Source organism: Panthera onca, chromosome A2 (genome assembly GCF_046562875.1).
Source record: "Panthera onca isolate mPanOnc1 chromosome A2, mPanOnc1 haplotype 2, whole genome shotgun sequence".
In the NCBI taxonomy this organism is placed as follows: domain Eukaryota; kingdom Metazoa; phylum Chordata; class Mammalia; order Carnivora; family Felidae; genus Panthera; species Panthera onca.
In genome coordinates this window covers 974878-1001469 of record NC_138340.1, presented here as the reverse complement: position 1 = coordinate 1001469, position 26592 = coordinate 974878, and the positions used below count along the sequence as shown (strand labels likewise).

Here is a 26592-nt window from a genome sequence, read left to right as displayed (position 1 = left end):
AGACAGAAGGGCCCAAGGGGGGCTGACGGGCCCAGCGTGCACCGGCCGCCTGGGGAGCTGGAGAGGGCGAATTTCCCGAGCGTCTGCCAAGTGGTGGTTCTTAAGGCGTCTTTTTTTTTTTTAGGTTCATTTAATCTGAGAGCGAGCGCAAGCAGGGGAGGGGCAGAGAGAGAGAGAGGGAGAGAGAGAATCCCAAGCAGGCTCTGTGCTGACATCGCAGAGCCCGACATGGGGCTCAAACTCAGGAACCATGAGATCGTGATCTGAGCCCAAGTTGGATGCCTGACTGACTGAGCCCCCCGGGCACCTGAGCTGGGCTGACGACCACCTGGGTCTTGCCTGCCCCATGCCCCAACCTCGCGCCCGGTCCCGACATCTGTGGGTCAGGCTTCTTTGTACAGAGTAACCAGCTTCAGGAATTTTCCTTCCTGCTGGGGTTGGCTGAGCTTCTCCATAAAGGGCCAGCAGCTAATCTGTTCTGTCTTTGCAGGAACAAACAGGCGTGGTCACGTGTCAGTAAAACTTTATTTACCAAAAGCAGGCGGAAGGGGTTTGTGGGGGTCCCTGGGTTGCAGGATGCCACCCCAGTTTCTGGGGAATCCAGCACATGCCATGGGCCACTGGGTCCCAACCAGCGTTCCCGCCCCGTGTCGCCAGGTGGGGACCAGGGTCTGCCAAGGGCCCACCACGCCCCGCCCCCCCCCCCCGCCCCCCCCACCCCCAGCGCTTCCAGTCCCCTGTCCTCAGAGCAGCCCAGGCAGGTTAAGTGGCACTTCAGGCCCGAGATGTGGCCCTGGCGGGGCACCCCTACCCTCAGCTCTGTCCCATCCCGCTCCTGCTCTAGTCTGAGGCAGCCTCTTGGCCCGTGCAGCCTAAAAGAAAAAAGGCATAAAAAAAATTGCAGTCTGACAGCCCCGTTTTATTCTATTAGTACGTTTTAATTAGAACACGAACGAGGGGTGTTATGAATATTCATGATGATTATTAAAGTGTATGATTAATCATGTGCAGTGGGGGAGGGAGGGGCCGTCCCCGTTTTTGTCACTTTTAGAAGAGGGGAGGCCAGCGGCCCATGAGGGGTTTTTCCAGAAAGGACAGAACAACACCCATTACCTCTGCCGGGAGCTCATGGGCTCTGTGGGTGCAAGTCCCTGGGCAACGGGTCCTGGGGTGCCCCTCAGGCTGCCGGGCTTCGCGGGGGCTGGGCTGTGGGTGCCGAGGCTGTTTCCTCCGACGTGGTCTGCTGTGGTCTCGGATGTGGCCTCCCTGCTCACTGTTGTGGGGTCTGCTGCCTCCAGGGGCACGTTGTGGATGCCCCGGCGGGTGAGGGCTGCTCCAGAAGGGGTGGGTAACAGGCAAGTGGGTGCAGAAGGAAACTGAGGCTCGGGCTGCTGGCACTTTGCCCAAGGTCGCCCTGTCTCACCGGCCGCTCTGTTCCCAGAGCCCAGGTAGGGGTCCGGGACCTCAGGTACAGACCCTCAAACCTGGTGGCAAACGCTGAATAGACCCCCGGACCGCGGGAGCCCCTGTGGGTGTGCCCCCACCCCCACCCCAGCTAAGGCAGCCCCCCACTGCAATCACGTTGGAATTTTTTGATTAGAAAATAAAACGTATGTGGGCTATATGAATATTCATTAGGCTGAGGGATTAATATGCATAATTATGCAAATCCAACAGCAATTAAACACCAGCTTGGGGAGAGATGATTAACACAAAGGCACCGCAATAGGATGAAATTTGAAAGGAGTTTCTGGTAAAGACGAGCGCGGGAGGGTGGGTGGGCTGGCGGAAGGATCCGGGCTGGGGTTCCTGCAGCCTCCCCCAGAGTCCAGCTGTGTCGGGTCCTGGGGCCATTGAGGTGGTTCTCCTGGCTGAGACTTAGGGCCTGGGCACAAACCTCCACCCCGTCACCCTCCAGCCTGACTCGGGTCCTGCGGAGTAGGGTCTGTTCATACTCCTCCTGTTTACAGAGGAGGGAGACTGAGGCACGTGGGAAGAGTGGTCCTGGGGCCAGTCTGGGGGCCCCCAGACTTCTCTGCATGTGTTTGTCAGGCAGTGAGCTTTAGAGCCCCGGCCCTTAAGGGTCTGTGCCTACTGGGTGGTGCCTGGGAGTGTTAGGGGAGATAAGGGTCCCGCCCCACCCCACCGCTACAGACCCAGGTCCTCTGCCTCTCTGGCTAACCCCCCTGCGCCGTCGGCCTCGGGGGTCCACCGGGCTGGCAGCAGCCCCTTGTCTCTGCCCGGACCTAACCGGGGCTCCACTCCACCCTTAAGGGGCTGCCGGCCTGTGTCTGGAAGGCATTCGGTGGTGGCTGTGCTGTTGTTTCCACCGAGGAACGGCCCCCCCTCCTGAATTGTCAGTGGTGGGAAGGGAGAGACTCCTGCTCGCCTGAGATCAGAGGTTATCTGTCACTCTTCACCCGTTCACTGATGTCCTCGTGAACCTTTCTTCAGGGTCAGGAGGGACTAAGCCTGATGCAGAGGCCCCGGTCCCTTGGGGTCAGGGCTGGGCCAGAGGGAGAAACTAGGGGCTGGAGGGAGGAGGCTCTGAGAGTGAGGGCCCTGCCTGGGGCAGGCATGGTGGCTGGGGCCTTGATGGACGGGTAGGAGTTTGCCAGCAGAGCTAGCTGGTGGAATTAGTCTGAACTGTGGGTCTGAAGGTGTGCTAGCTGCCAGGACGTCCGGGGCGCTTCCCACCAGTGGCAGTTGTTTCGTTTTTTAAGATTTCATTTTTTTTTTTTTTTTTTTTTAATTTTTTTTTTCAACGTTTTTTTATTTATTTTTGGGACAGAGAGAGACATAGCATGAACAGGGGAGGCAGAGAGAGAGGGAGACACAGAATCGGAAACAGGCTCCAGGCTCCGAGCCATCAGCCCAGAGCCTGACGCGGGGCTCGAACTCACGGACCGCGAGATCGTGACCTGGCTGAAGTCGGACGCTTAACCGACTGCGCCACCCAGGCGCCCCTAAGATTTCATTTTTAAGAGAAAGCACACGCATGTGCACACAGGTGCAGTAGAGGGGCAGAGAGAGAGAGAGAATCCCAAGCAGGCTCCGTGCTCAGCTCAGGGCCCGACGCCGGGTTTGATCCCGGGACCGTAAGGTCACGACCTGAGCCAAAATCCAGTTTCGGACGCTCGACCAACTGAGCCAGCCAGGCGTCCCGTTAGCAGTTTAAATAGTGGCAGAGCTGGGGTTGGTAGGGCCAGATGGGCTTCAGCCCAGGCTGGATCAGGAAGGGCCCAGAAGCCCTGCCGAGTCGAATGAGGGCTTGTCCCTGAGGCGGTGGGGACCAAAGCCACGTTTAGAGTTGAGCGGCGGCGACGGTGACCCTGACTCTCTTCTCTTGCCCTGCAGGTCTCGAGGACCGACCCAGCTCGGGCTCCTGGGGCACCGGCGACCAGAACAGCTCCTCCTTTGACCCCAGCCGGGTAAGGAACCTCTGTGGGGCCTGAGGCCTGGCTTTCTCCTCTCCAGAGTGGGGAGAATATGGGAAACTGAGGCTCACGGGGAAGTCACGTGCCAACCTGGTCTCCTGTGGCTTTGGGCTCAGACACGTGGGTTCAAGTCCCAAGTCGGGCACTCACTAGCCGCCTGCTTCCCCTCACGCCCGCATGTCTCTCCACAGGCCTACGGCGAAGGCACGCACTTCCCTGAGCCCCACGACAGCCTCTCTCCGTCCACATTCCTGGGACCTGGGCTCACGGGTGAGTGTGCCACACGGTCCCCTCCCCCCGTGCTCGAGTGTGGCCCCCGGGTGTGGCCAGCACACTCCAGGCGCCGTGCTGCAGGGGGCTCTCCTGGCGCAGAGGATGCAGGTGGTTATGGCCCGGTGCCCACGGGAGAATGGGCTCGGGGGTCCTGGCAACTCACGGAGGTGGTCCCTCCCCGCTGGGACCCAGGGGGGTACTGTCCCCTCGGTGTCCCGACTGTGGGATTGGGATGCTCACAGAAGCCCTCCGTACTGGCCCCTGGGACCCCCGGGGCCCGGGTGGACGGGTGGCCGTGCACGTCCCCACGACAGGGTGCGCGGCGCCTGTGGAGGGAGTGGGGGGCAGCGTCCGAGGACACGCTGTGCGGCGGAAGTCTGCCCGTTTCCCAGACCGGGAGGGTGGAGGCTGGCCCAGCACGTGGCCTCGGGTGGCCTGTGCACCTGCCGGGACCCCGGTTCCCTTCTGCCTGTTCCTTCCTCCCGCTTCTTCCTGACGTGGGCAGTTTCCCACGGCCAGGCCTGGTCACCAGGGCCCAGAGCCCAGCTGTGTCCCAGGCCCAGCACGTGGCACCCAGGCCGCCCTGGGCTTCATGCTGTCGCTGTCAGCCTGGTCCCGGCTCCGCAGTGAGGCCGCGGTCCTCCCACCCTGATGTGCGGGCCCAGCACACAGCTTTAGGTCCCTTCTCTGGGCCCCCGGGGCTCGTGGCCACACCTCTCCAGCCTCGTCCTGCCTCCCAGGAAGCCCCTGTTTGGTGCCTGCTGTACGCAGGGCCCGGACCCCAACCCGCTCCTGTTGCAGGGGAGTTGAGAGTCTGGGAGGGAAGCCGCCTTCCTGGGCCAAGCCCAGAGCCGTGGCCTTGTTGCCCTGCTGACCCCGGGGGCACGGGAGCCAGGGCACCACCGTTTACTCCCGGGACCGGGACAGACCCCCTCTGGCCTCTTGGGTCTTGGGGAGGTGGGACTGGGGACATAGCCCGTGGGGCATCCCCCCAGCAGCACCTGCTCCGGGAGCTGGGCTGAAATTGTAGTTCTGTATAAAGGAACTGGGGAACGTTCTCCCGTAGCTTGAGAGGAAATCCCGTAGTCGGCTGAGCACTTGAATTCCTCACTCACGTCAAGGCAGGTTACGGTCTCCACTCAGTCGTCACCAGCGCCCAGCTTCAGCCTGAATCAGCTTTAAGGGGCTCGGGTCCTGATCAGCCTGGGCCTCTGCCTCCGCGAGGCCGGGTCAGTAGTAGGTCCAGGCCTCCGTTGACATTGGTACCGTTGGGCAGGCTGCGTCCCCACAGGTCCGGGCCTTGCCTGCCCACACAGGGGCCGCCACACGCTCTTCAGGAGCTTGGGTGGAGCCCAGGGCCCTGGTGCTGAACCTCGCGGGTGCACGGGACCCCGGCCTGTCCCCTGGGAGCCCAGCACTCTGTGGAGTGGATGCCTCGGGACCGTGAACGGAGAGAACGGAGGCCAAGTGCAGATCCCTGCCGTCCCCCCTCGGGGGCAGCACATGCGGGGGCCCCCAGCGGTTCGCCAAATCCTCTGCAGGTCATCTTGGGACGGCGTCTGTCCAGACCTCTGCTGGTCCCCGAGCCTGACGGGGGGACCAGGGTTCCTCCAAAACCCTCTTGGTGTTGCGCACTGATCCAGTGACTGCTGTGTGCAGACACATGCCTGGCGGTGGGTCAGCCGTTGGGACACGCCGTCCCCGGGGTCAGCTCTGAGCGAGTCTTTTCTCTTCCAGGCAAGGGCAGCGAGCGGAGCGCATACGCTGCCTTCGGGAGAGATGCGGGTGTTGGCGGCCTGAGTCAGGTGAGGTCTGGGGCCAGGGCCCCTCTGCTGGGTCCGCTGCTGTGGAGAGTGGAGCAGGGGGCTCCCGTCACACGTCTGCCCCACCGCCTCCCCCCCCGCCCCCCCGGGGCTGTGACTGTAAACAGACACGTCACGGACCTCTTCTCCTCTGCAAGAGGTTCCCTGGTTGAGCCGAGAGCCGGTCGGCTGCAGTATGGCCAGACCCCGGGAGGCCGGCAGGCTGGGTGTGGACCGGGCGAGGGGGTGCCGGGGAGGCCGCAGCCCCTGTCCCGTGGCTCCCCGACCTGGGGTAGTCAGTCTATAGGGCAACAATGGTTTCGGGGGTCACCGTGCACGGCTGGAGGGTCTGAGAGACATGTGCCACCCCCAGGTCGCGGGCGGGGACGCTGAGGCCGGCCTGCAACCCGCCCCCCACGCCCCCCTGCCTCCCAGGCTGGCCCTGGGTCTCCCACAGCCTCCCAGGGAGCCCCCGGCGCAGGTGAAAGCCCCACCACGCTGACCTAGCTGAGAGGCAGGGTGGCAGTGACCAGCCCCCGTGTCCCAGCGTGGCCCCCGGCCTGGGACTCCTCCAGCTCGGTGCGGCCGGGCCTTGTCCCGGTCGGTGCCGCCTGTCCGCGTGCCGTGTGCCCTCAGGGTGCAGCTGTTGAGGGCCAGCCGGCTGCTGGGCCCTGTGCGCTGTGGGCACAGCCAGAGTGCCCGCCGTATAGACAGGAAGGGTGAGGCGTGGAGCGGTCGCTCACCTGAGCTGCGGAACCGGCTCGAACCCTGGTCGTTTCTGCCCTTGAGGAAAGGAAGTGTGTTTCAAATTAACACACGCAAAACGAAGCCGGGTACCTTTAAAAAAACAAAAAACGCGCAGAGTGAAGCCACCAGGTTTCTCTGACGCCTCGACGCCCGGCGTCCTGGAAGGGCCACGGTTTGCTGGCGGCTTTTCTTTCTCCCTCTTGGGAAAGAGCCTGAGGCTTACGGTCGCTCGCGTCTCAGATCAAACGGGACCGGTGTCGGGAGGGGACCGTGCCGAGCAAGGCAGGAAGGGGCTCTGCTGAGGGCCGCCGGCGCCCCTTGGGCGGCTCTGAGCAGCGGGGCCAGATGCCGGCCCGGCGCCCCACGATGACCTCTCCCTCTCGTTCCCCCCAGGCTGGCTTCCTGCCCAGCGAGCTGGCCCTCAGCAGCCCGGGGCCACTGTCCCCTTCGGGCACCAAGGGCGGCTCCCAGTATTACTCCTACGCCGGCCACCCTCGGCGGAGAGCCGCGGAGAGCGGACTGGGTGAGTGGGGACCCCGCCGCCCCCACTGCTGGCAGGGCCTGGCTGGAGGGATGGGTGGTAGCAGGGAAGGAGCGGGTGCGTTCGGGCGCCGCGTTGGGAGCGTCTGCCCGGGCGTGCCTCCTGCAGGGTCTCCTCCTGGTCCTTTGGCGCTCGGCTCTGGGCCAGCAGCCCCGTGACCCGCCCGGTGCGGGTTTTCCCTGCCACCACATCGTGGCCTTGTCACGCTTGGGGACACCGGCCCGCACCGCGGCACCGTGCTTGGGGATGCTTTAAATGGCGGCAGGACCCACGAGACCCAAAGATGCAAGACTCCGGGCACTCAGTCGGCCATGAGGAGGACCCCGGTTTCCAGAAGCAGGGCACGGCCCGGTTCCTCCTCGGCTGGGCCACGTGTGTTGGTGGCTCACGCTGTCCCTGTGGTTTGCGTGCCCGAGTGGCCGCATGAGCCGTGCACGTAGAGATTTTGGGTCCCTGAGTTGGGCAGTAGGCGAGTTTGCAAAGGCGGCAGCCCAGACGGTGGCAGGGAGGGACGGAGCAGAGACCTGGGCACGTGGGGGGGCAGGAGGCGCCCTGAGGACCCCCGATTCCCCTTGCTCCTGACAGACACACAGCCCAAGAAGGTCCGGAAGGTGCCGCCAGGTCTCCCGTCTTCGGTGAGTCGCGGGGTCCCACGTGCCACGTTCCCGGGCTCGGGATCGTCCCTCTGGGGGTCCACCGCATGTCAGTGGGGGGGGGGGGGGGCGGGCGGCCCCCAGGCTGGAGGTCGTAGCTATGACAGCTGGTATGTCTAGCTTGGATTCCTCCTGTAAGAGCCACGTGGCGCTTGTGGGCAAGGCACCTTGGGTTGAGTGTGATGGGGTCTCGGGGGCACCCTGGGGGCCCAGTTCAGAGAGTCCCCGCCCTGCCGCCTGGCGATTGGCAGGGGGCCACGCTCTGGCAACGGACTCCCTGGAAGAAATGGCAATCTGCTGGGGTGTCTGGCTCCTGCACCGGCCTCCGGGAGCCCCTGGGCCCCCCAGGCTGGGCACAGCCCCCGTAGGCCGACGCAGGTTGCACCAGACCCCGGGGTCAGGGTCACAGGGTTGGCGCTCTGGTCTGCAGCTGGGAGGTGTGGGTCAGGCTCCTTTGAGACCTCAACCCCCGCTTTCCCCATCTGAGCCCCCGCCCCGGTTTCCTGGGACATCAGAGCCGAGAGCCCCCTGAGCCTGACTCGGCCCGGCCCGCCCCACCGGCACTGACCCCACTTCCGCTCCAGGGCCAGGGCGGGTGTTCCCAGCCGACCCGGGGCTTTCCTGCCAGCCTGGCCTCTGCCTCAGGCAGTGTCCCTCCGACGTCAGCACGACCCTAGGGCTTCTTTGCCTTCTTGGCGCTCTGGAACCAAGGGCCGGGTGTTAGTCCAGGGCCCCGCCTCCGAGGCCCCCACGTCTTCTGTGATCAGGGCTGTGGCCTTGGGGGACTCTGGTGCAGGGGGCTGAGGAAGAAGGAAGGGCTGGGGGCATCGCAGCCAGACTCTGCTCTGATGGACCGGGAGCATCTTCCGGACGGAGGAGGAGGGGCGGGGGGGGAGCGTTCTCGGCAGGGGGTCCCGTCTGCAGAGACCTCGGGTGCCAAAGCCTGGAACTTGGGGTGGGGGTGGGGGGGAAGGAACTAGGGGAGTAAGGGCGCCACCAGAGCCTCCAGTGCTGGGGAAGGTCAGCTGCACAGAGGGGTGGGGTGTCCTCCTCCCCCCACCCCCACCCCCACCCCCCCCCACCTGACCGCACCCGCCCGCCCACAGGTGTACCCATCCAGCTCAGGTGACGACTACGGCAGGGACACCGCCGCCTACCCGCCCGCCAAGACCCCCGGCGGCACCTACCCTACCCCCTTCTACACGGCAGGTATGTGGGGGCTCGCCTGAGGGGACCGGGGCTGGGGCCCGCCCCCCCCCCGCCCGCCTCACCGTCTGCCCCCCCCTGCAGATGGCAGCCTGCAGCCTTCGGCCGAGCTCTGGAATCCCCCGGGCCAGGCGGGCTTCGGGCCCGTGCTGGGCGGGGGCTTCGGCGGCCTGCAGCCACACGAGCGCATGGTGAGTACGGCCTGGGTGGTGGGGGGCTGGGGGGGAGGGGGCGCCCCGCCGGACCCCGCCTGACCCCGCCTGACCCGCCCCCAGGGCTACCAGCTGCACGGAGCGGAGGTGAACGGACGGCTGCCAGCGGTGCCCACCTTCTCCTTGGCCCCCGCAGCCACCTACGGCAGCGCCCCCAGCCACACGCCCCCCGTCAGCGGGGCCGACGGCCTCCTGGGTACGGCCTCGTCCTGCCGCCTCCCTCTCCCAGTCCCGCCCTCCGTGTCCGCGTCGTGGGCCGCACCCGCCGAGTCTGGCAACGGCTTCTGGAAGGGCGGGTCCCGCTTTGCTTTGCGTCAGAGTCTCCGTGGAGGCGGGTGGCGGGACGCCAGGCCAGAACCCAGACCCAGGCCGGGCTGCCCGGTGCCGGGCGAGGGCGCCTGTGTCGGGCACGGAAGGACCAAGCGCACGGGGGCTCCCCGTCAGCCGGGCGTGGGGCCAGCTGGGTGCCGGGGCCGCCGCGTCCCTGACGTGGGGCTTCGCCTCTCCACCCCCAGGCTCCCGCGGGACGTCGGCCGGCAGCTCTGGGGACGCCCTCGGGAAGGCATTGGCCTCGGTGAGGCGTGGGACGGGGTGGCGGGCGAGGCGGGGCCGGCGAGCCGGGAGCCCGAGCCTGCCCCTGACCACGCGGCGGGTGGCCCCATCTCTCCTCCCTGTCGCAGATCTACTCCCCGGATCACTCGAGCAATAACTTCTCTTCCAGCCCCTCGACCCCCGTGGGCTCCCCTCAGGGCCTGGCAGGTCTGTGTGCGGTGCTGGGGAGGGGAGGGGGGCTGCATCCGGTACCCCGGCCCTGGCTGGGCCACCTGCCCCGGAGCTCGTGTTCCCGTGGGCATCCCAGAGAGGCTGTATCTCTGGGACCGAGAGGTGATCTCTGAGCCAGTCCGCGCTGTGTGAGCCGTGAGGGGCAGATGGGATCTCGCAGGGCCGGGGCACGGGGTCCACCCGCCAGAGTGGCAGGCGGGGGCCCCCAGCTGGACTCTGGGTCACGCACGTGTCGGTGTTCGTCCACCTCCTGCACGATAGTTAGGCACCAGTCGCGCGACCCTCTGCTTGACCCTGCCGAGGGGGGGATGGGTCGTCCTGTTCCCAGGAAGACATACCCGGGCATCAGCTCGTTGTGAAGTTTTGGGGAGGCCGGGTGGTTTTGTTAGAAACCCCGCAGGCCCTCACCTGTGCGGCAGGGAGCCCCAGGGGCCCTCTCCTCACCTCGGCCCGTGCAGGGGCCTGGGGTCAACCACTGCCCTGCTCTGGCTTCTGAGACTCCTGCCACGTGTGCCGCCAGGATGCCTTCCTCGTGGGAGGCGGGGTGTGGGTCTCGGAGACGGTGGGTTCCCGGGAGCCCCGCCTGGCCTCCCCGCCGGAGCTAAATTCCCAACTTGGCCCTTAGACCAGCCTTGCGGGCATCGGGGTCCCCGGGTGGCCGGCCCGGGCGTGACCGTCCCCTTGGCCGCCTCCCCACCCGGTCTCTCCCTCCGGCTCCCATCCGGCTGGTTACGCACCCAGCCACGGGTGCCCCCGTTGACGCACCACCCACCCCTTCCAGGGACGTCTCAGTGGACCCGAACAGGAGCCCCCGGTGCCTTATCGCCCAGCTACGATGGGGGTCGTCACAGCCTGGTGAGCCTCCTGCCCCAGCCCTGCGGGGGGGGGGGCATGGTCCTCGTGGGTGTGACATTGGTAGGGATACCTGTTCCTGGGATAGAGGGGTCGCCCGTGAGGGCGGCTCAGCGTGTCTGCTGTGACCGGCTTCTGTGACTTCGAAACCATGTCCTGGGAGGGCCATTCGGTCTCCTGTGACCAGCGGAATTTATAGGACAGATGCCCCGGTGATGGTGAACTCGTGGGGCGGGAGGAACAAAGCTGGCGGACCGTGGTGGTGGCCTCCCGGCCGGCGGAGTAGAACCGTGCAGGGTCCCCGCGTCTGGGCCCTTCACCAGCTCGCCCCGCACTCCCTTCCAGAACAAGGTAGAGGACCGCCTGGACGAGGCCATCCACGTGCTGCGCAGTCACGCGGTGGGCACGGCAGCTGATGGTCACGGGCTGCTGCCTGGCCACGGGGCCCTGGCCTCCGGCTTCCCCGGCCCCGTCTTGCCCCTGGGTGGGCGACACGCCAGCCTGGTGAGTGCTGTCTGAGGGCGGGCTGAGGGGGACGGGGGTGGGGGGGCAAGGTGGGCCGGCCGACTGACCAGCCCTCTCCCCTGCCTGCAGGTGGGAGGCGGCCACTCGGAAGACACGCCCACAGGCGGCGGCAACCTCGCGCACAGCCACGTAGCCCTCCCCAGCCAGCCCGGCCCCCTCCCCGACCTCTCTCGGCCACCAGACTCCTACAGTGGTAAGCCTCCGCGTCCCGGCTGGGACGGTGGAAGGGGGTGGCCGGCGCCCTGGGGTCAGCTGTGCCCTGACGTCCTGTGCGAGGCCCGGTCAGCGGGTGGTGTGCCCCTGAATGGGGTTCGTCTTCTGGAAAACGGTGGCAGAGGAGCTGAGAGCCGCCAGGCTGGGGCCGGGCCAGGGGTCTGCTCTCTGCCAGGCCCCGGGGTGGGGCCCCCACCATACACAGCATCCCCCACGCCTTGCACTGGGAGGCCCTTCAGGAGGCCAGCCAGGTCAGCCTGTCTGTTCCTTCCTGCAGGGAGGTGGAGCCTGATGTCCTCACATTCGCTTGTTGGGGGCTCCCGGCACGTGCACATACACATTCAGCGTCAGTTGTGCGCCTGGGGCTCTTCTCGGCGCCGGGGGGTGAACTGAGAATTAAACAAAAAAGCCTGTTCCTGCGGGGGTGACACTGGAGTGGGGAAGATCAACAGTGGACTCGATGCAAAAGGAAAGGGGCAAAAGTGGGGAGGAAGGGGTGCGAGATTGTGACGTTTGAGCCGAGATACGCAGGAGCAAAAGCTGACAGGTACTTGAGTGAGGCGTGTGCAAAGGCCCTGGGGCTGGATGGTGGTGTGTTGAAGAGATAGGAGCCCTGTGTTGAGTGAGGGGAAGAAAGGGGAGGGCGGGTAAGGAGAGGGTGAGGTCAGGGAGGGGACCAGGCAAGTCTCGCAGGGTCTTGGGGGAGGACTGGGCTTTAACCCTGAGGCACCAGGAGAGCCCTAGAGGGCTGTGGGCAGGGCAGGGACCTGCCAGACGCGGTGCTCACGGGTGCCCTCTGGTGGCAGCAAGGAGAACAGACCCGTGTGGCACCTGAAGTCCAGGGTGGAGGGGACTGTGCTGGGCCTGGAAGGGGGGGTGGGGGGTGGGGCGCGGGGTGGCGAGTTCTGGGTATTTGGAAGGCACAGAGGCCACAGGATTTCAGATGCGGGGTTGGTGGTGGGATTCGGGTCTGGAGTTCAGGGTGGGGTCCAGGCCTCCTCGGCGTTTGGTGGAGTTCAGGGCTGGGGGTGGGGGGTGGGGCGGCTGTACCACAGGTTCCTGAGATGAGGACCCCAAGCTGGACAACGTGGGGTCAGGGTCGTGGCCGGCGGCCGTGGGGTGTGAACTTTGCAGGGAAAGGACCGAGGAGGTGACTGCCTTGAGCGCGGCTGGAGGGAGGCCCGTGGCCAGTAGGCATCGTTCCCGCTGTGGCCGGAGGCCTCCCGGGGGGGGACGGGGGGGCAACGCCCCCCCCATGTCCCATGCTGACGCTGGCTCCACTGTGGTGGGGGAAACCGAGGCCCAGACAGGGGCCGTCCTGCTGGGCAGTGCACACACCACATGCCCACCTTGTGGAAAATGCCACATCACATAGTAACAGGATGTGGGTAACGATGGTGCCACCTGCTGTCTGGAGCCCCCAGGAGGCGGCCACGCAGCCCACGTTAGGGCAGCTTCTCTCTGTCTCTTTTCTTTTGGTTTATCCCTTTTTGAGAGAGCGTGAGTGGGGGAGGGGCAGAGAGAGGGAGACACCGAATCCGAAGCAGCTCCAGGCTCCGAGCTGTCGGCACAGAGCCCGACGTGGGGCTCAAACTCACAAACCGTGAGATCGTGACCTGAGCCGAAGTCGACGCCTAACCGACTGAGCCCCCGCAGGCGCCCCCTCTGCATGTCTTGATTTTTATAACTCTATGCCGAGGGTCTCAGGGGACACTGGATGGTATCTGGGACATGTGTGGTCATCACAACTGGGGAGCTCCTAGCATTGAGTTGGGGGGGGGGCAGGGATGCTGCTTGACCCCTCACAGTGCCTAGGATGCCCCGATGTCCGTGGTGTGTTGGGGGGATTCCATGAGCTGAATCTTGTATCCCCGAGTCCTCCCCTCCCCCCCCCCCCACCTGGCCCTGCCCTCCCAGTTCACCTGTTGCAGAGCTCCAAGTTCAAGATTGCTGTGTGCCTTTAAACCCTGTGTGTGTGTGTGTGTGTGCTTTTTTTTTTAATTTGTTGATTTTGTGGGGGAGGGTCAGAGAGAGGGAGAGAGGATCCCAAGCAGGCTCCAGGCTCCAAGCTGTCAGCACAGAGCCTGACACGGGGCTCAATCGCATGAACCAAGAGATCATAACCGGAGCTGAAGTCGGACGCTTAGCCGACTGAGACACCCAGGCACCCCAAAGCCTAGATTTCATCGTGCGGTGTTGGGCTTTGTGAAATTGGCACCCTGCTGGCATGATGCACTGGCTGGGAGGGCCACCTTGCTGCTGGTGGCTGAGGATGGGCCCTGGTGCTAGTGTAGACCGTTACATTGTTTCGCACTCTGTTGTTGTGAGGTGCTTTCTGCCACATTCCGAAGCTTGTGCCCAAGAGTTTCTTGAGTGTGATTCCAGGTTGTGGGGATCGGGGGTTGCATGTACCCTTCCGATAATGCCAGATTATTTCCCAAACTGGCCCTGCCAACTTCCCTCCCACGGGCAGTCCTTCCAAGTTGTTAGGTCCTGCCGAGTCCGCCGATTTAATGGTTTATCAGATCCTGATTTGCATTTTCTCAGTTTCGTGGTGTGGTGCCATGGCCACTTCCTTGTATAGGAATTGCCCACTGGGAACCCTCCCTGTTTTCCTGTTGAGCCGCTGGTCCTTTTATTGGTTTGTAGGAGCTCTTTACATATTATGGAGACCAAGCCTTCACCGATTTATACATGACAAGTATTGCTTGTGGCATATTTTCTTATTTTTTTGGTAGGGTATCCTGGTAATCGGAAATTCTCAATAGGTAGAGTCGAGTTTAGCAATTTCTTTCTTCGTTCGAGAATAGCTCTTTTAGTATTTCAGGAACTAGTTCCCCCACCTCTAAGTCATAGCAAAGTCTCCACGCATTTTCTTCTAAAGGTTGTCGAGTATCCCCTCTCCCTCCAGACCTTGGTCTGTCTGGAACTGATGACTGTGGCCTGAGGGAGGGACCTGATTCTGGGTGTGTGTTTTGTTTTTTTGTTATTGCTGTTCCATTGGGTTTTGTTGGGGGGAGTTTTGGGTTTTTGGTTTTTCTTGTTGTTGTTGTTGTTTTGCAAACAAAGGCCTGGCTCTCCCAGGAGAGCACACCACAGCTCACAAGGGGCAGAAGGGATCGGTCAAGTGGCCCTGGAGGTGCCCCGGACCCTAACCCCAGGCCTGTCTTAGGACTCGGGCGCGCCAGTGCCGTCTCGGGTACCGGTGAGATCAAACGGGAGGAGAAGGAGGATGAGGAGGACGCCTCGGTGGCTGACAACTCAGAAGAGGAGAAGAAGGAGTTGAAGCCCCCCCGGACTCGGACCAGGTGCCAGCCCTCCCTCAGCCCCCACCCCGCCCCGCCCCGCAGGACGCACGCACGCACGCACACGCGCACACGCACACGGCGCCCACACCGCGAGGCCGTCGGCGGGCCCCCGCCTGCCCCCCCGCCTCACTGTCTCCCTCTGGCCCCCGGGCCCCCCCCCCTCCCCCCCGTAGCCCGGACGAGGACGAGGACGACCTTCTCCCCCCAGAGCAGAAGGCTGAGCGGGAGAAGGAGCGCCGGGTGGCCAATAACGCTCGGGAGCGGCTGCGGGTCCGAGACATCAATGAGGCTTTTAAGGAGCTGGGGCGCATGTGCCAGCTGCACCTCAACAGTGAGAAGCCCCAGACCAAACTGCTCATCCTGCACCAGGCCGTGTCGGTCATCCTGAACCTGGAGCAGCAGGTGCGAGGTCAGTGGGGGCGCCGCTCCCCTCCCCCGCCGCTGCTGCCCTCGCTCTCCCCCCACTTCCTGGAGCCAGCCTCCCCTGCTGTGACTGTCCCTCTCCTGCAGCCACCGCCCTGCCCTGCTGTGACCTCCCCCTGCAGCCACCATCCTGCCTTGCTGTGACCTCCCCCCCCCCCCCCCCAGTCGCTGTCCCCCCTACTGACCAGGGCCGCCTAGCCTGGCTCCGCGGTCCCCTGTGGCACAGGAGGACCGTCTTCGGACCCCTAGCCCTGCAGGCCTGGACACTGCAGCTTTGACTTGCGTCCCTGGAGCCCGGGGATCCCCGCCCACCCCAGCCGTCCCCCCTCTTGGGAAGCCTGTAGCTCTCTGGCTGAGGCCCCTGTGCCCCAGGGCAAAGGTCACTGTCGCTCCCAGCAGACACATTCTGGGGCCATGTCAGCCCGTCAGACCCCATCTACAGGTGGGGGTCCCCGCACCCCGTTTCCCAGGGCTTTGTGTGTGGATCCAGAAAGACCCCCGTGGGACTTGGCTCCCCATCTCAGCTGCTTCCTTAACGCGCCCTCCTGTTCCCGCGCGCCCGTTAACCCTTTCTTTCCTGCAGTGCTGTCGCTTGGACCGGAGCTGGGGCCCTAGCCCACCCGGCCTGCTGTCCCCTCAGCTCTGAGGTTTCCGTGTTTCCATGGTGGTGTGGGCACCCCCCCCCCGCCGCCGTGTTCCCCGCACCAGCTCTCTGCTCTCTGCCTCTCGCCCCCCCCCCCCCCCCCGTCTCCGCCCACCCGACCCTTTGCTTCCACGGCAGCCCCTCCTTACCTCGCACTTGCTGCCCAAGCCCCGGATGGCAGGGCTGCGACCTTGGGGTCTTTCCTCCCCCCAAAGCCCCCCAGTCGGGACTTGAGGGAAGAAAGGAGACCAAGGGGTGCGCCAGCCTCAGGCCTGTCAGTTTGGTCTGCGCGCTTGTCCTGGGCTCCGGGGGCCGCCGCCACCGCCGCCACCCGGCAGGATCCGCTCAGGCCCAGGGCAGGTGGGCGGGGGCACGGCAGCAGCGCCCCAGCACAGGAGCAGGACAGGGCAGCAGGGAGCGGCTCAGATGCAGGTGCCTGGGCCCTCCGAGTCTTGGGCGCACACCACAGCCGGGCCTTCGCCGTGTCTGTATCATGTTCCGCGGGACCAAGCGCGGCACTGTCCCAAGTGCAATTTGCCCCCACCCTACTGACAAGGGCACGGAGGGAAGTCCCTTGGGCAGAACCGCATGGCTACACAGTTTGTAGGGCTTGAGCCAGGGTTTGGACCCAGCAGGCAGGTGTCTGATCTCCAGAGTCACGTGTGAGTGCGGCCCGGTCCACAGGTGCTCGGGAACTCGGAGCCACTGCTTGGTCAGGTGGGGCTGTTCGCGGTAGTGGGGAGAGCAGAAGGCCCAGGGAGCCCACCCTCCCGGCCCAGAGTCGGGGCCTGTGGACAGGGCGCCTGTGGCCATGCCACATCCAGCTGTTGGTGTGGCCAGAGTCCGGTGTGGGCAGAAGGCGGGGGTCAGGCCTTTGCCTGCTGAGCCAGAGTCTTCTCTGCCTCTCCCACCCACGCTGGTCCGGTCAGCTCAGGCCTAGCACTCCTAGCCTGCTCTGGCCAGGGAAGATCATTCCGGGATCCTCCTGGCCCAGGTCTCCTCCCCTGCCTTCCTGGCCAGTCCTTGGGCATGTGGAATGGGCAGAGGGCAAGGGATGCCCTCCTGCACCCCACAGATCCCCAGATGGGGACCCCAGGCCCTACCTCTCCTCTCTGGGAACAGTCACACGTCGGTCTCCTTTGCAAGGAACCACATGCACACACAGCCTTGCCTACAGCCGGCCCCAAGGGTGGGCACAGAGACAGGCACACGCCCAGGGTCTCTGCTCCAGGAGTGTGTGCCCTGTGCACACAAATGAGCATGTTCCTGTGGGCGTGAGCACGCACGTGCTCACACACACACACACACAAGCACGCACGCGCACACACATCAGCAGGTGCCTGCCTGCACGCCCCGCACGTAACTAACAGAGGCCCCGGTGCTGTGACCCAGCAGTACGGAGGAGGTGCTGTCCCTGGAGGAGAAAGACCTGAGGGACCGGGAGAGGCGCATGGCCAATAACGCGCGGGAGCGGGTGCGCGTGCGCGACATTAACGAGGCCTTCCGGGAGCTGGGGCGCATGTGCCAGATGCACCTCAAGTCGGACAAGGCGCAGACCAAGCTGCTCATCCTGCAGCAGGCCGTGCAGGTCATTCTGGGCCTGGAGCAGCAGGTGCGAGGTAGGCTCCCGGCCGGGCGGCCCCGCCCCCGCCACGCCCCGCCCCCCGCCCCCTCCTCCAGCGCTCGCTCGCTCGCTCGCTCTCGCTCTCTCCGGAGGGGACGCGCTCCCACGTTGTTCTCCCTCCCCCAGAGCGTAACCTGAACCCCAAAGCGGCCTGCTTGAAGCGCAGAGAAGAGGAGAAGGTGTCGGGCGTGGTCGGAGACCCCCAGATGGTGCTTTCGGCGGCCCACCCGGGCCTGAGTGAGCCCCACAACCCCGGCGGGCACATGTGAGAAGGGCGCCGCGCGGGACAGAGCGGGACGAGTGACCGGCCCACGCCCCGTGCGCGCCTGTGGTCGGCATTGAGCCGGCACCGCCCCGGGGGGAGGGGGCAGGGGTGGGGGCGCCCCTCCCCGGCCTTGAGCCCCCCACCCCCGGGTCTCACGGCCTTGACACCTGGGGACTTACCTGACGGATCCTGAAACTGCAGCCCAGGCCCGGCCCAAAGGGGCAGTTTTGTTTTGTTTTTTATTTGTAAAGAAAACCAGAAAGTGAGCAAGATACACACTTTGTCAGAAGAGACAAAAAATGCCTTAAGTCTAAAACGCGGGGGAGTCCGAACCTGCCGCTCGCCGGACGCGGAAGCTGCACAGACCGGCCGGTTCTGGACGAGCCGGCGAACGTGCCTACGCCTAACCCTTGTCTTAAGGAAAACAAAGGACGTTAGTTAGGAGATTTTTTTTTTTAATGTATTAGGAAATTAGCAACAAGGATGCCTTTGATCTTTTTTTTTTTTAAGCTTTTTTGCATATGTTTTGTAAGCAACAAATTTTTTGTATAAAAGTCTCATGTCTCTTGCTATTTCTGCTGCTGATTCTAGAGCTGAGCGTTGCATTTCACGATCAACAGATTATTAAAAGTGTATTGAAAAGACCACTGTAAACCTGAGGTCCCCCCCCCCCCCCAAACCCCGGGAGCTGTCGGGCACAAAGTGTCTCCCAGCTGCTGCTCTCCCAGATGGTGTTTAAGAGTCTAGGTGGTTCCCTTGGTTTGGTGAGACTGTGAAGTGGTGGGCGGGCCTCTCCCCTCCCTCTGGAAGGGGGGTGGTGTCTGCAGGGAGGCAGTGATCCTCCCATGAGGACTGCCTAGGAGCCCCTGAAAGCAGCTTGGTCCCCAGGCGCTTCCCCACGGCCTGCTGGCCCCCGTGTCCCTCCCCGGGACCCCACAAGCTGCTCTCCCAGTCTGCAGGCCTCCCCGACTTGGATTTTGTTGGGACCAGTGTTCTGGGCGCAGGGACCATACCGCTGAGCCCGGTGCTACAAGGGCCTCCTGAGACCCCGTCCTCGGTTCCTCTGACCTGGGGACCTGGCCTGCATACCACTCAGGGCCGGCACAGAAGCCCTCACCCACCAGGTGACTGTCCCCAGACCCCAGAAAGCACTCAGGCTTTGTACCTGCTCACCTATAAGACCAGGAGGGTGGGGCCCCTTCGGCCCTTGGTGGCCCCATCCCAGGCCCAGGTCCCAGGTCTCCCTGAGTCCCCACTCTGGTCTCACGTGTCACCCAGCAGACCAGCTCCTCCCAGCTTGCCCAGGACCGTCCGGGGCTTATAGTGAAAGCCCTTGTCCTTGGAGTCGCTGCAGCCCCAGGGAAGCCAGGACTATTGGCCCCTCCGTCTGATCTCTGGGCGCAGATCAGCCACACGGGTCGTATGGACCCCAGGGTTCGCCGCAGCACACCAGCCTGACGCACTCCCGGAGCCCTGGGACTCCCCGAGGCTAAGGAGCTGGGCGCCCGCAAGGGAAGCACCAGGCAGGACCTCCGGAGCTACCTCCCATCCTGAGGTTGCCTAGGGCCTCCCGCCGGGTGGTTCCCCACCCGAGACTGATGGAGACTGGCCAGGGGTCAGTGAGGAGCCGTGGGCTCGCGAGGGACTCTCCCTGCTGACACCCCCAGCCTGTGCGGGTCTCGTGTGTCTTTTGGGGAACCTGCCTCAGACCCCTCCTACGCTGCTTCTGGTGTCACAGGCGGGGGCCCAGGAGCCTCTGCCCCCCCCCACCCCACCCCCCCCCCCCTACCTGACTTTGTATTCCGTGTAAGGCAGCCTTGGGGGAGGGGAGACCCACGACCCTGGGGAAGTGTGCTGAGTGCCTCAAGGTTACTGGTTTTCAACAACAACAACAACACAAAAGCTTTTTGAGCAAAATGATTTTATCTAGATGTCACCACGGCTGGCTGGATTCCTGGGGATGTTTTTAAGCAATCCTCCCTGAAGTTGACCTGGAGAGCTGTCCTGTACATAACAGTACTGTAGCAATAAATGACATTTTATGACAATGCTGGCTGCCCCAAGGCTCTCAGCTGCTGCGCTTACAGACCAACAGGGGAGGGTCCCATGGCAGGTGGCCACGGGGGTCTGGGGACAGAGGCTGCGGCCCTGGGCGTGCGAGCCTCCGGGGGCAGCCGTGACAGACACACACACACACACACACACACACACACACACACACACAGATGTGGCCTAAACCTTGAAGAATTTATTCTCGTTCTGGAAGCGAAGTCCCAGGACAAGGTGCTGAGGGGCTGCCTGCCCTCCCTCTCGTCCAGCCTCTGGTGGTCCAGGTGGCCCTCAGCTTGTGGCCACATCACTCCCTCCATCTTCTAGTGGCTTCTCTCTCTCCGCACATGTCTGCGTCCAAATTCCCCTCTTACAAGGAAAGCCACAGAGTGACAGGAAAGGTGCTCAGCATGATGGTTCCGGAACCAAAGCTCAGGTCAGGTGGGAAACCTGCACTTGTAACAAGGGCTCCTGGGGGTCTGGGCCTGGGCCTGGCTCACCGGGGCAAAAGCCACTCCCTGAGATACTGCCTATTAATTTTTAAAATAATGTAACATACCAAAGCCCACTGGATTATGCACATTGTGTAAGTTGGACGGTGTATGAATTGTACAAAAAAGGTGTTTAAAAACAGATGATAAAGGGGGCGTCTGAGTGGCTCAGGTCATGATCTCACGGTTCGTGAGTTCGAGCCCCGCGTCGGGCTCTGTGCTGACAGCTCGGAGCCTGGAGCCTGCTTCGGATTCTGTGTCTCCCTCTCTCTCTGCCCCTCCTCCTGCTCATGCTCTGTGTCTCTGTCTCTTCTCTCTCTCAAAAATAAACATTAAAAACAATGAAGTGTTCCGTGAGGCACCACCCCCCCACCCCAGGACCAGCTCCGTGGGCGTCACCCCCCCACCCCAGGGCCAGTTCCATGGACATCACTCCCCTACCCCAGGACCATCTCGTGGGCATTCTGGGAGGAGCACTGCCTGACCCGCCGGAAGGAACTGCAGAGGCAGGGAGCAGCCACAGGAGACTCAGTGCCACGGATGTGCCACGACCTAGCAGCGGCAGTGGTGTCCCGAGAACAGTCGCAGCGTGCAGGTCACTGTGCTCTTGTCGCGTGCCTTCGCCCCGGCCCCAGACAGCCCCAGGCCTTCCCGGCTCTTGGGAGGCCGCACTCGGCCCGGGCCTGACCAGAACCCCCAGCAGTCCTGCTGCCCCCTCCCCCACCCCGGCCAGGGCAGAACAGCACGTGCCAGACCAAGACAGGGACAGCGCCTCCCCGCTAGTTGTCCTCGGAGACCACCCCACTCCACGGTGTGACGCCAACGGCTCTTTAAGAGATGCCCACGTCCAACCCCGGAGCCTGAGATCGTGGCCTTGTTTGGAAAAAGGGCTGTTGCAGATGTAATTAAGGATCTTGGGGCAGGATGGGCCTCCACCAGTGACAAGCAGCCTCGTAAGAGAGAAGAGGAGCTGCGAGCCAGGGGCACCTGGAGCCCCCAGGGGCTGGAAGAGGCAGACGGAGGCAGCCCCGTGACACCACCCCGGAAACCCTGTCTGTCGTCTCGAGCCACCCAGTGTGACCACGGCAAACAGCGTGGGTGTCCTTTTCAAAGCAGCAAACTACCCAAATCCAGCAGGAACACACACGTCTCTGGCAGGAGCCTCAACAGGTGTGACCGCTTCGGAAAAATCCGCTGTCGTGCCCCCGGCGCTAAGGTCATGTTGCACATCAGTTATGCCTACCCGTGCCTCCCGGCCCGGACGTGACTGTTCATCAGCCGCATCTGGAACCGCCCAGACCGGGAGCAACCCAAATGCCCTTGACCAGGTGAGTGGGTGAACACAGGTCCACCCTTCCACGGAACACGACCAGGGGTAGAAGGAACGCGCCAGTGACAGACACGGTAAGCCGGGGCACTCGGAAGTCACCGTGTCGCACGGGGGAAGCCAGGCACCAAGGAGAACATACTGCATAGAAAAGTCTAGAAGATGCAGGTGAACTGACAGAAGGGTGGTTGCTGGGGCTGGGAGGGGTGGGAGAGGGTCCAGAAGGGCGGGAGGAAGGCTCGAGGGCACCTTGACCGCCACGGTGCTTCCGTGCGCACGCACGGGTCCAATATCGCGTTGTATGTTTTCAGGACGTGCGTTTTTGTAGGTCAAGTAGATCTCATCAAGCGGTAAAGATTTTTAAATGAAAAAAAAAAAATCCATCAACGGGGAAACAGATACACGCGTCCACCACACATGAGGACACGTCCCTCGGCCACAGCAGGAGTGAGGCGCCCACCCCCGCTGCCCCGCGGACAGACCCCCGAACACACGACACTCAGGGAGGGAACCAGACACGAGACGCCACACGGGGTGAAACTCAGTTTATGTGAAATATCCACAACGTGCTCATCCACGGACAGGAAGGGGGCTCGTGGCGGCCGGGGGCGCGGGGGGGGGGGGGGGGTGACAGCTGATGGGGACGGAACGGAGCTTCTTCTGGACGCGATGAAATCTGTCTGCAACTAGACAGAGGGAGTGGTTGCCCAACTTTGTCAACGCACTCAATGCCACCACAATAATTCAGTTTAAAATGGTTAACTGTATGTGGGGCGCCTGGGTGGCTCAGTCGGTTGGGCCTCCAACTTAGGCTCAGGTCATGATCTCATGGTTCGTGGGTTCGAGCCCCGCGTCGGGCTCTGTGCTGACAGCTCAGGGCCTGGAGCCTGCTTCCGATTCCGTGTCTCCCTCTCTCTGCCCCTGACCCACTTGCATTCTGTCTCTCTCTCAAAAATAAACATTAAAATAATAATAATAATAATAATAATAATAAAACGGTTAACTGTATGAATGCCACAGCAATAAAAACGAGAAAAGGAGTCCCGTTTCCCCCAAGGGCCAGACAGAACTACCACAGGGAGTCCTGGAGGCCCCGGCAGAAGACCAGCAGGATGTGAGAAAGGAGAGGACTTTTTGCTTATCCACCACCTCTTGGGCTCTCAGAATCCTGGCTCTTCCCTTTTGGGGGGTCCTCCCCGCCCCAGCTTCCACTCACGTCCTCTGAGGAGTGTCTGCCTCCGCTCCATTTCCACAGCAGGTCAAAGACAACAGGCCTCAGAACGTTTCCTGCAATGACTGGGGAAGAAGACCTGTCTTCCTTCAAGGGCTGCTGGAACGTTAACCCAGAGTTTCCACACGCCACTGCTCAGAGAGAGCTCACCAAAGAGCAGGGACAGCTCTCAGAAGAGCTGAGACATGGAGAAAGAGAGATCCGTAATGATAGTGCCAGACTCCTGGATCTAGCCGTGCCTGAAGCCATCCAACATGCCATAAAACTTCCTTCTTTTCCCCTTCACTGGTTTTTGGTTTGTATCACTTGAAAGAAAAACATTCTGCCTTATGAGCTGAAGTGCATTAGGCAGAAGGAGCAATGAGGCAAGGCTTCAGGAACGGCTGGACCCAGGACCTGCAGCCCTCAGGCCCCTATGCCCATCTCTACTCACTTTTTCAGGCAGCGTTATTCTGTGTCTCTCTCAACAACCTGCGTGACGGCCTCTATATCCGGTTTAAGTTTCCACCAACCGACAGATCCCCTGCGATCCCAAGCTCAAAACCCCAGAGCAACTGTAAAGACGAGAAACGACGTCCAATCCAGGAACAACGAGCACCTGCGGAGCCCCGACCGTGGTCTCTACACGTCATTGCCGGGACCCACCCGCAGGCTGCGGCCAGGGCCGGGTCGGGACCTGCAGCCCTCATGGGAACTGCCGTCTTGCAGGAAACCGGGGAGCGGCCGCCCTGAGCGGGGCAAGGCGGGGCTCCGGTCCTTACCTCCTGCATTCGGTGCCGGGGCCGCAGAGGCAGTGACTGGAGCGGGCGAGCCCAGGCGGGCCCGGGGGACCCACCGGCCCCGGCGGGCCGTCCGCGAACAGAACGGACGCTTGCGGCTCCAGGAGCCGGGCCGCCCTCCGCCGCCAGGGCGAGGTCGACGTGCGAGAAGCTGCCCACCGGCCTCCGAACGGCAGGCAGCTCCGGTGCGCGCACTGTGGCTGCGGAGGCGCGGCCATGTGGCCTACGTCCCGCCGACCGTTCCAGGCGTGGCTTCAAGCGTCACCCTTCCCCCTGTGCGACCCCGGGCAAGTCCCCTTCCCCGCGGGGCCCGTCTCCTTAATTGGGAACGAAGTTCTGGCTGGCAGCAAAGACACAGAATCACCATCCAAATGTTGCCAGCGGCTGCGCTGCTGGGGGGCCACTCCGACCGCGGGCGCGGAGACCACACCCTCCTCCCGGCCCTGCCCACTCTCTGCCGCTCCCGTAACGACTTCCGACTCTCCCCGGAAGTGGCTGCAAATGTCTTCCGGGTCCGCGCGCGCAGCAACCGGGGGCGCCGGGCGTAGCGCCTTCGACTCGCCCGGGGCGGGGCCTTCCGGTGCGCCTGCGCGCTGCGGCGGCCGCGCTTGCGCAGGACGACGGGGAGGCAGCCGGGGTCACCCTGAGCTGCGCACCGCGCCGCGATGCTGAGCAGGTTCCTGGGCCCGCGCTACCGCGAGCTGGCCAGAAACTGGTGAGCATGTGCCCCCGGGCCCCGTCGTCTCCAACCGGGACCCCTTCTGGAGCCGGGTCCCAGATGGGACAGGCGCAGAGCGGCGGAGCGGCAGGCTCCTGACCTCCGCCTGGGCGCACACGGCCGCCGGGTCTCTGCAGCACCCCCGGCTCGGGTGCCCGCGGGCACACCAGGGACACGGGGCGGGTGGCGCACACCCTCCCTAGAGGGAAGGCTCCTGGGACATCACTAAGCCTCGCCGCCGTGGGGCGGCGGCAGGAAAAGTTGAGCCGAGAACCTGTGCCCACATCAGCAATAACCCGTGAGCCCACCGAGGCGCCAGGTGGGGGGCGTGGGCCGCACTCGGGGTCGTCACTGGCGAGGTGGGGGGCCTTCCAGCCCTCCCCCCCACCGTCCCAGGCGCGCGGCTGACCACGATCCGGCCAGGTGAGGACGGACCTGGAATAGCTGCATAGCTAGTGGCTCCGCAGAGCGGGCAGCTTCAAACTACCAGCACGTATCCTGTCCCAGTCTGTGTGGGTCAAGGATGCGGGCACCCCTGGGCTGGAGCCACCACACAGTCTCAGGAGGCTGCAGTCTCGTCCAAAGACTCTGCTCGGGGGTCTTCCCAGGCTCGAGTGTGTGATTGCTGGAGGGGCGCCTTCAGTTCTCTGCCATGTGGGCTCCTCTGTAGGGCAGCCCAGGTGGCCGCTGGCTTCCCCCAAAGAGAGCAGGAGCAAGCCAGAGCGCCTGTGCCAGAAGCTTGTGTTCATAAGGTCACCCCTGCGAGCCTCGCTCATTACAGACCAGACACTGGGTCCTGCCCAGGCGCCGAGGGGGTCGGTACACCAGGCATGAACATCAGGGGGGACTGTGGGAGCCACTGTGGACTCCCACAAATCACAGGACATAGTGAGGAGTGGGCATGGTGGGTCAGAGTTAGACTCAGCTCGGTGCCCTGGATCTGTACCATGTGGCCGAGTATCCTTGGGGTAGTGACCTGCTCTTCCTGTGCTGTGTGCTCCGCGTCTGTAAGACCAAGACCCTGATACTCCCCTCAGTCCTATGGCCGTCATGAGTCAACTGCAAACCTCATAGTTGGTGCCTGCATGCAGACATTAGCTATCGTGACGGGTGGTTATGAGCTTGGGGTTTTAAGTTTTTTTAAGCAAATCCCCCCCCCCCCCCCAAAAAAAAACCTTAAGAAGATCCCAGTGTAAAAGCAGATGGGAGTGAAGGCCACTCAGGCTCTTCTGCTGTGTGCCCACCCCATGGAGCTGTCAGAGGGTCTGCACACACCGGGCAGGGCCTGGGGGGGTGGGGGGTGGGCGCTGAATCAGTGGCAGCTGGGGACGGGGAGAGACCCAGAAATACAGCTGGGAGGGAGATTCCCGGGCAGGACCTGACCCCCGCTGTCTTCTGGCAGGATTCCCACAGCAGGCATGTGGGGCGCCGTGGGCACCGTGGGGCTGGTGTGGGCCACAGACTGGCGGCTCATTCTGGACTGGGTGCCCTACATCAACGGCAAGTTTAAGAAGGACGATTAGTGAGACTGACCCTCCTCGGATCCCTGTGGTAAGTTTTGGCAGCCGTCAGCAGGTGAACCCTGCGGTTCCCGCGTGGCAGAGGGGGCTTCCGTGGGGCTGCTTCTCCACACCCCCAGAGCTGGGGTGGCAGGTCCGGGAGGCTCACCTGCACCGTTGGCCCTGGAGAATCCTGAATCCTGCCCGAGGGTGGAGCTCTGGGCTGGGCCCTGCACGCACCTCCTGCCCGCCAACGCAGAACTGCCAACCAGCACCCCTGGGCCTGGGACCGGGGAAGGGGCAGTGCCCCCGCACGGCCAGCCCGGGGGCTGACTGCGCATCCCACACCATGCCGCCCCGGTCGGCCCAGCCCCGGGCGTGATGGAGGGATACCCCATTTTACAAGCGGGGCAGGGGGGAGCTGACCCACCGCTGCTGGCCTGCCTGTGTGCCAGTCTGCAGTCCGCATGACAGGCTGCAGCGCCTCCTACGTCCCCATCTTCCAGAAGGGCCCCGGGCCTGCGGCAGCCAAGCGGCATCACCGGATTTGATTTTGGAGCCCGACAGTGGCGTCTGTCCCTCATCACCACTCAGCGCCTCCTTTCCTACAAGAGCAGGAGCCGGGGGCTCACCCTGCCGTCTCCCCTCCAGGTGTCTGCGGTGCTGCCCCCTCCCACGTGAGGTCCTGTGGTGCCTGGAACAGCCCAGCGTGACTCAGGACTCTGTTTCTGACAACAGCTTTCATGTTTGAATGCACACAGCATTAAACCGTGCTCTGAAACCCGCCCCCCACCCGACGTGGTCATGCTGGCGACTTGGTAACCTTCACCGCAGCCCTGGTGGCTTGAGTGACCGACCCCTGGGGTCCTTTCAGTTCCAAAATTTTGCAAATTAGAAATTTCTCAATGGCCGGCAGGAGTTGGTTACTTAAGATGCTTAATGGGTAATACCTGTAAAGCGTACCTATCGCTACCTTAAGAAATTTCCCCAC

The 26592-nt window shown here is 63.5% G+C and overlaps 2 protein-coding genes and 1 long non-coding RNA gene across 19 annotated transcripts in view; 2 read left to right on the top strand and 1 right to left on the bottom strand.

Moving 5' to 3' along the window:
• The window catches only part of TCF3 (transcription factor 3), a 32176-nt gene extending 14025 nt beyond the window's left edge, over positions 1–18151 (top strand). For 2 of the 15 annotated variants that reach the window (XM_078443706.2, XM_078443705.2), the window contains exons 4-19: positions 3358–3431; positions 3629–3707; positions 5448–5515; positions 6653–6782; positions 7386–7435; positions 8560–8662; positions 8744–8850; positions 8935–9067; positions 9387–9445; positions 9552–9630; positions 10436–10509; positions 10852–11010; positions 11101–11224; positions 14417–14552; positions 14726–14961; positions 17369–18151. In XM_078443706.2, the coding sequence (XP_078299832.1) occupies positions 3358–3431; positions 3629–3707; positions 5448–5515; positions 6653–6782; positions 7386–7435; positions 8560–8662; positions 8744–8850; positions 8935–9067; positions 9387–9445; positions 9552–9630; positions 10436–10509; positions 10852–11010; positions 11101–11224; positions 14417–14552; positions 14726–14961; positions 17369–17511 (1754 nt within the window). In that variant the 3' untranslated portion in view covers positions 17512–18151. Of the gene's footprint in view, positions 1–3357; positions 3432–3628; positions 3708–5447; positions 5516–6652; positions 6783–7385; positions 7436–8559; positions 8663–8743; positions 8851–8934; positions 9068–9386; positions 9446–9551; positions 9631–10435; positions 10510–10851; positions 11011–11100; positions 11225–14416; positions 14553–14725; positions 14962–17010; positions 17238–17368 lie in introns of those variants that run through there. The other 13 variants (XM_078443708.2, XM_078443707.2, XM_078443713.2 and 10 more) reach the window with 13 other exon arrangements.
• Positions 18152–21741: 3590 nt separating this feature from the next.
• Positions 21742–23858, bottom strand: LOC144615765 (uncharacterized). The gene is made up of 2 exons (XR_013554377.2): positions 23367–23858; positions 21742–23159 (listed from the first exon to the last, which is right to left on the bottom strand). It is a non-coding gene; the product is annotated as an uncharacterized LOC144615765 (long non-coding RNA).
• Positions 23859–23966: 108 nt separating this feature from the next.
• On the top strand, positions 23967–26387 carry UQCR11 (ubiquinol-cytochrome c reductase, complex III subunit XI). 3 transcript variants are annotated; one of them, XM_060629747.2, is made up of 3 exons: positions 23967–24099; positions 25505–25653; positions 26253–26387. In XM_060629747.2, the coding sequence occupies exons 1-2, from the start codon at positions 24050–24052 to the stop codon at positions 25623–25625; spliced, it is 171 nt and encodes a 56-aa protein (XP_060485730.1). In that variant the 5' UTR covers positions 23967–24049; the 3' UTR covers positions 25626–25653; positions 26253–26387. The 3 variants fall into 3 exon arrangements, with proteins under 3 accessions (XP_060485730.1, XP_060485732.1, XP_060485731.1); XM_060629749.2 differs by having other exon boundaries at positions 26108–26387; XM_060629748.2 differs by having other exon boundaries at positions 25505–25657; positions 26111–26387.
• The last annotated feature ends 205 nt before the right edge of the window (positions 26388–26592 follow it).

What these genes read in the sequence shown, in the direction of transcription:
- UQCR11 (XM_060629747.2), top strand. Translation starts at nt 24,050, where the DNA reads ATGCTGAGCAGGTTCCTGGGCCCGCGCTACCGCGAGCTGGCCAGAAAC. An exon ending in CGCGAGCTGGCCAGAAACTG is followed by an intron (nt 24,100 to 25,504) that starts GTGAGCATGTGC and finishes GTCTTCTGGCAG; the next exon opens with GATTCCCACAGCAGGCATGT.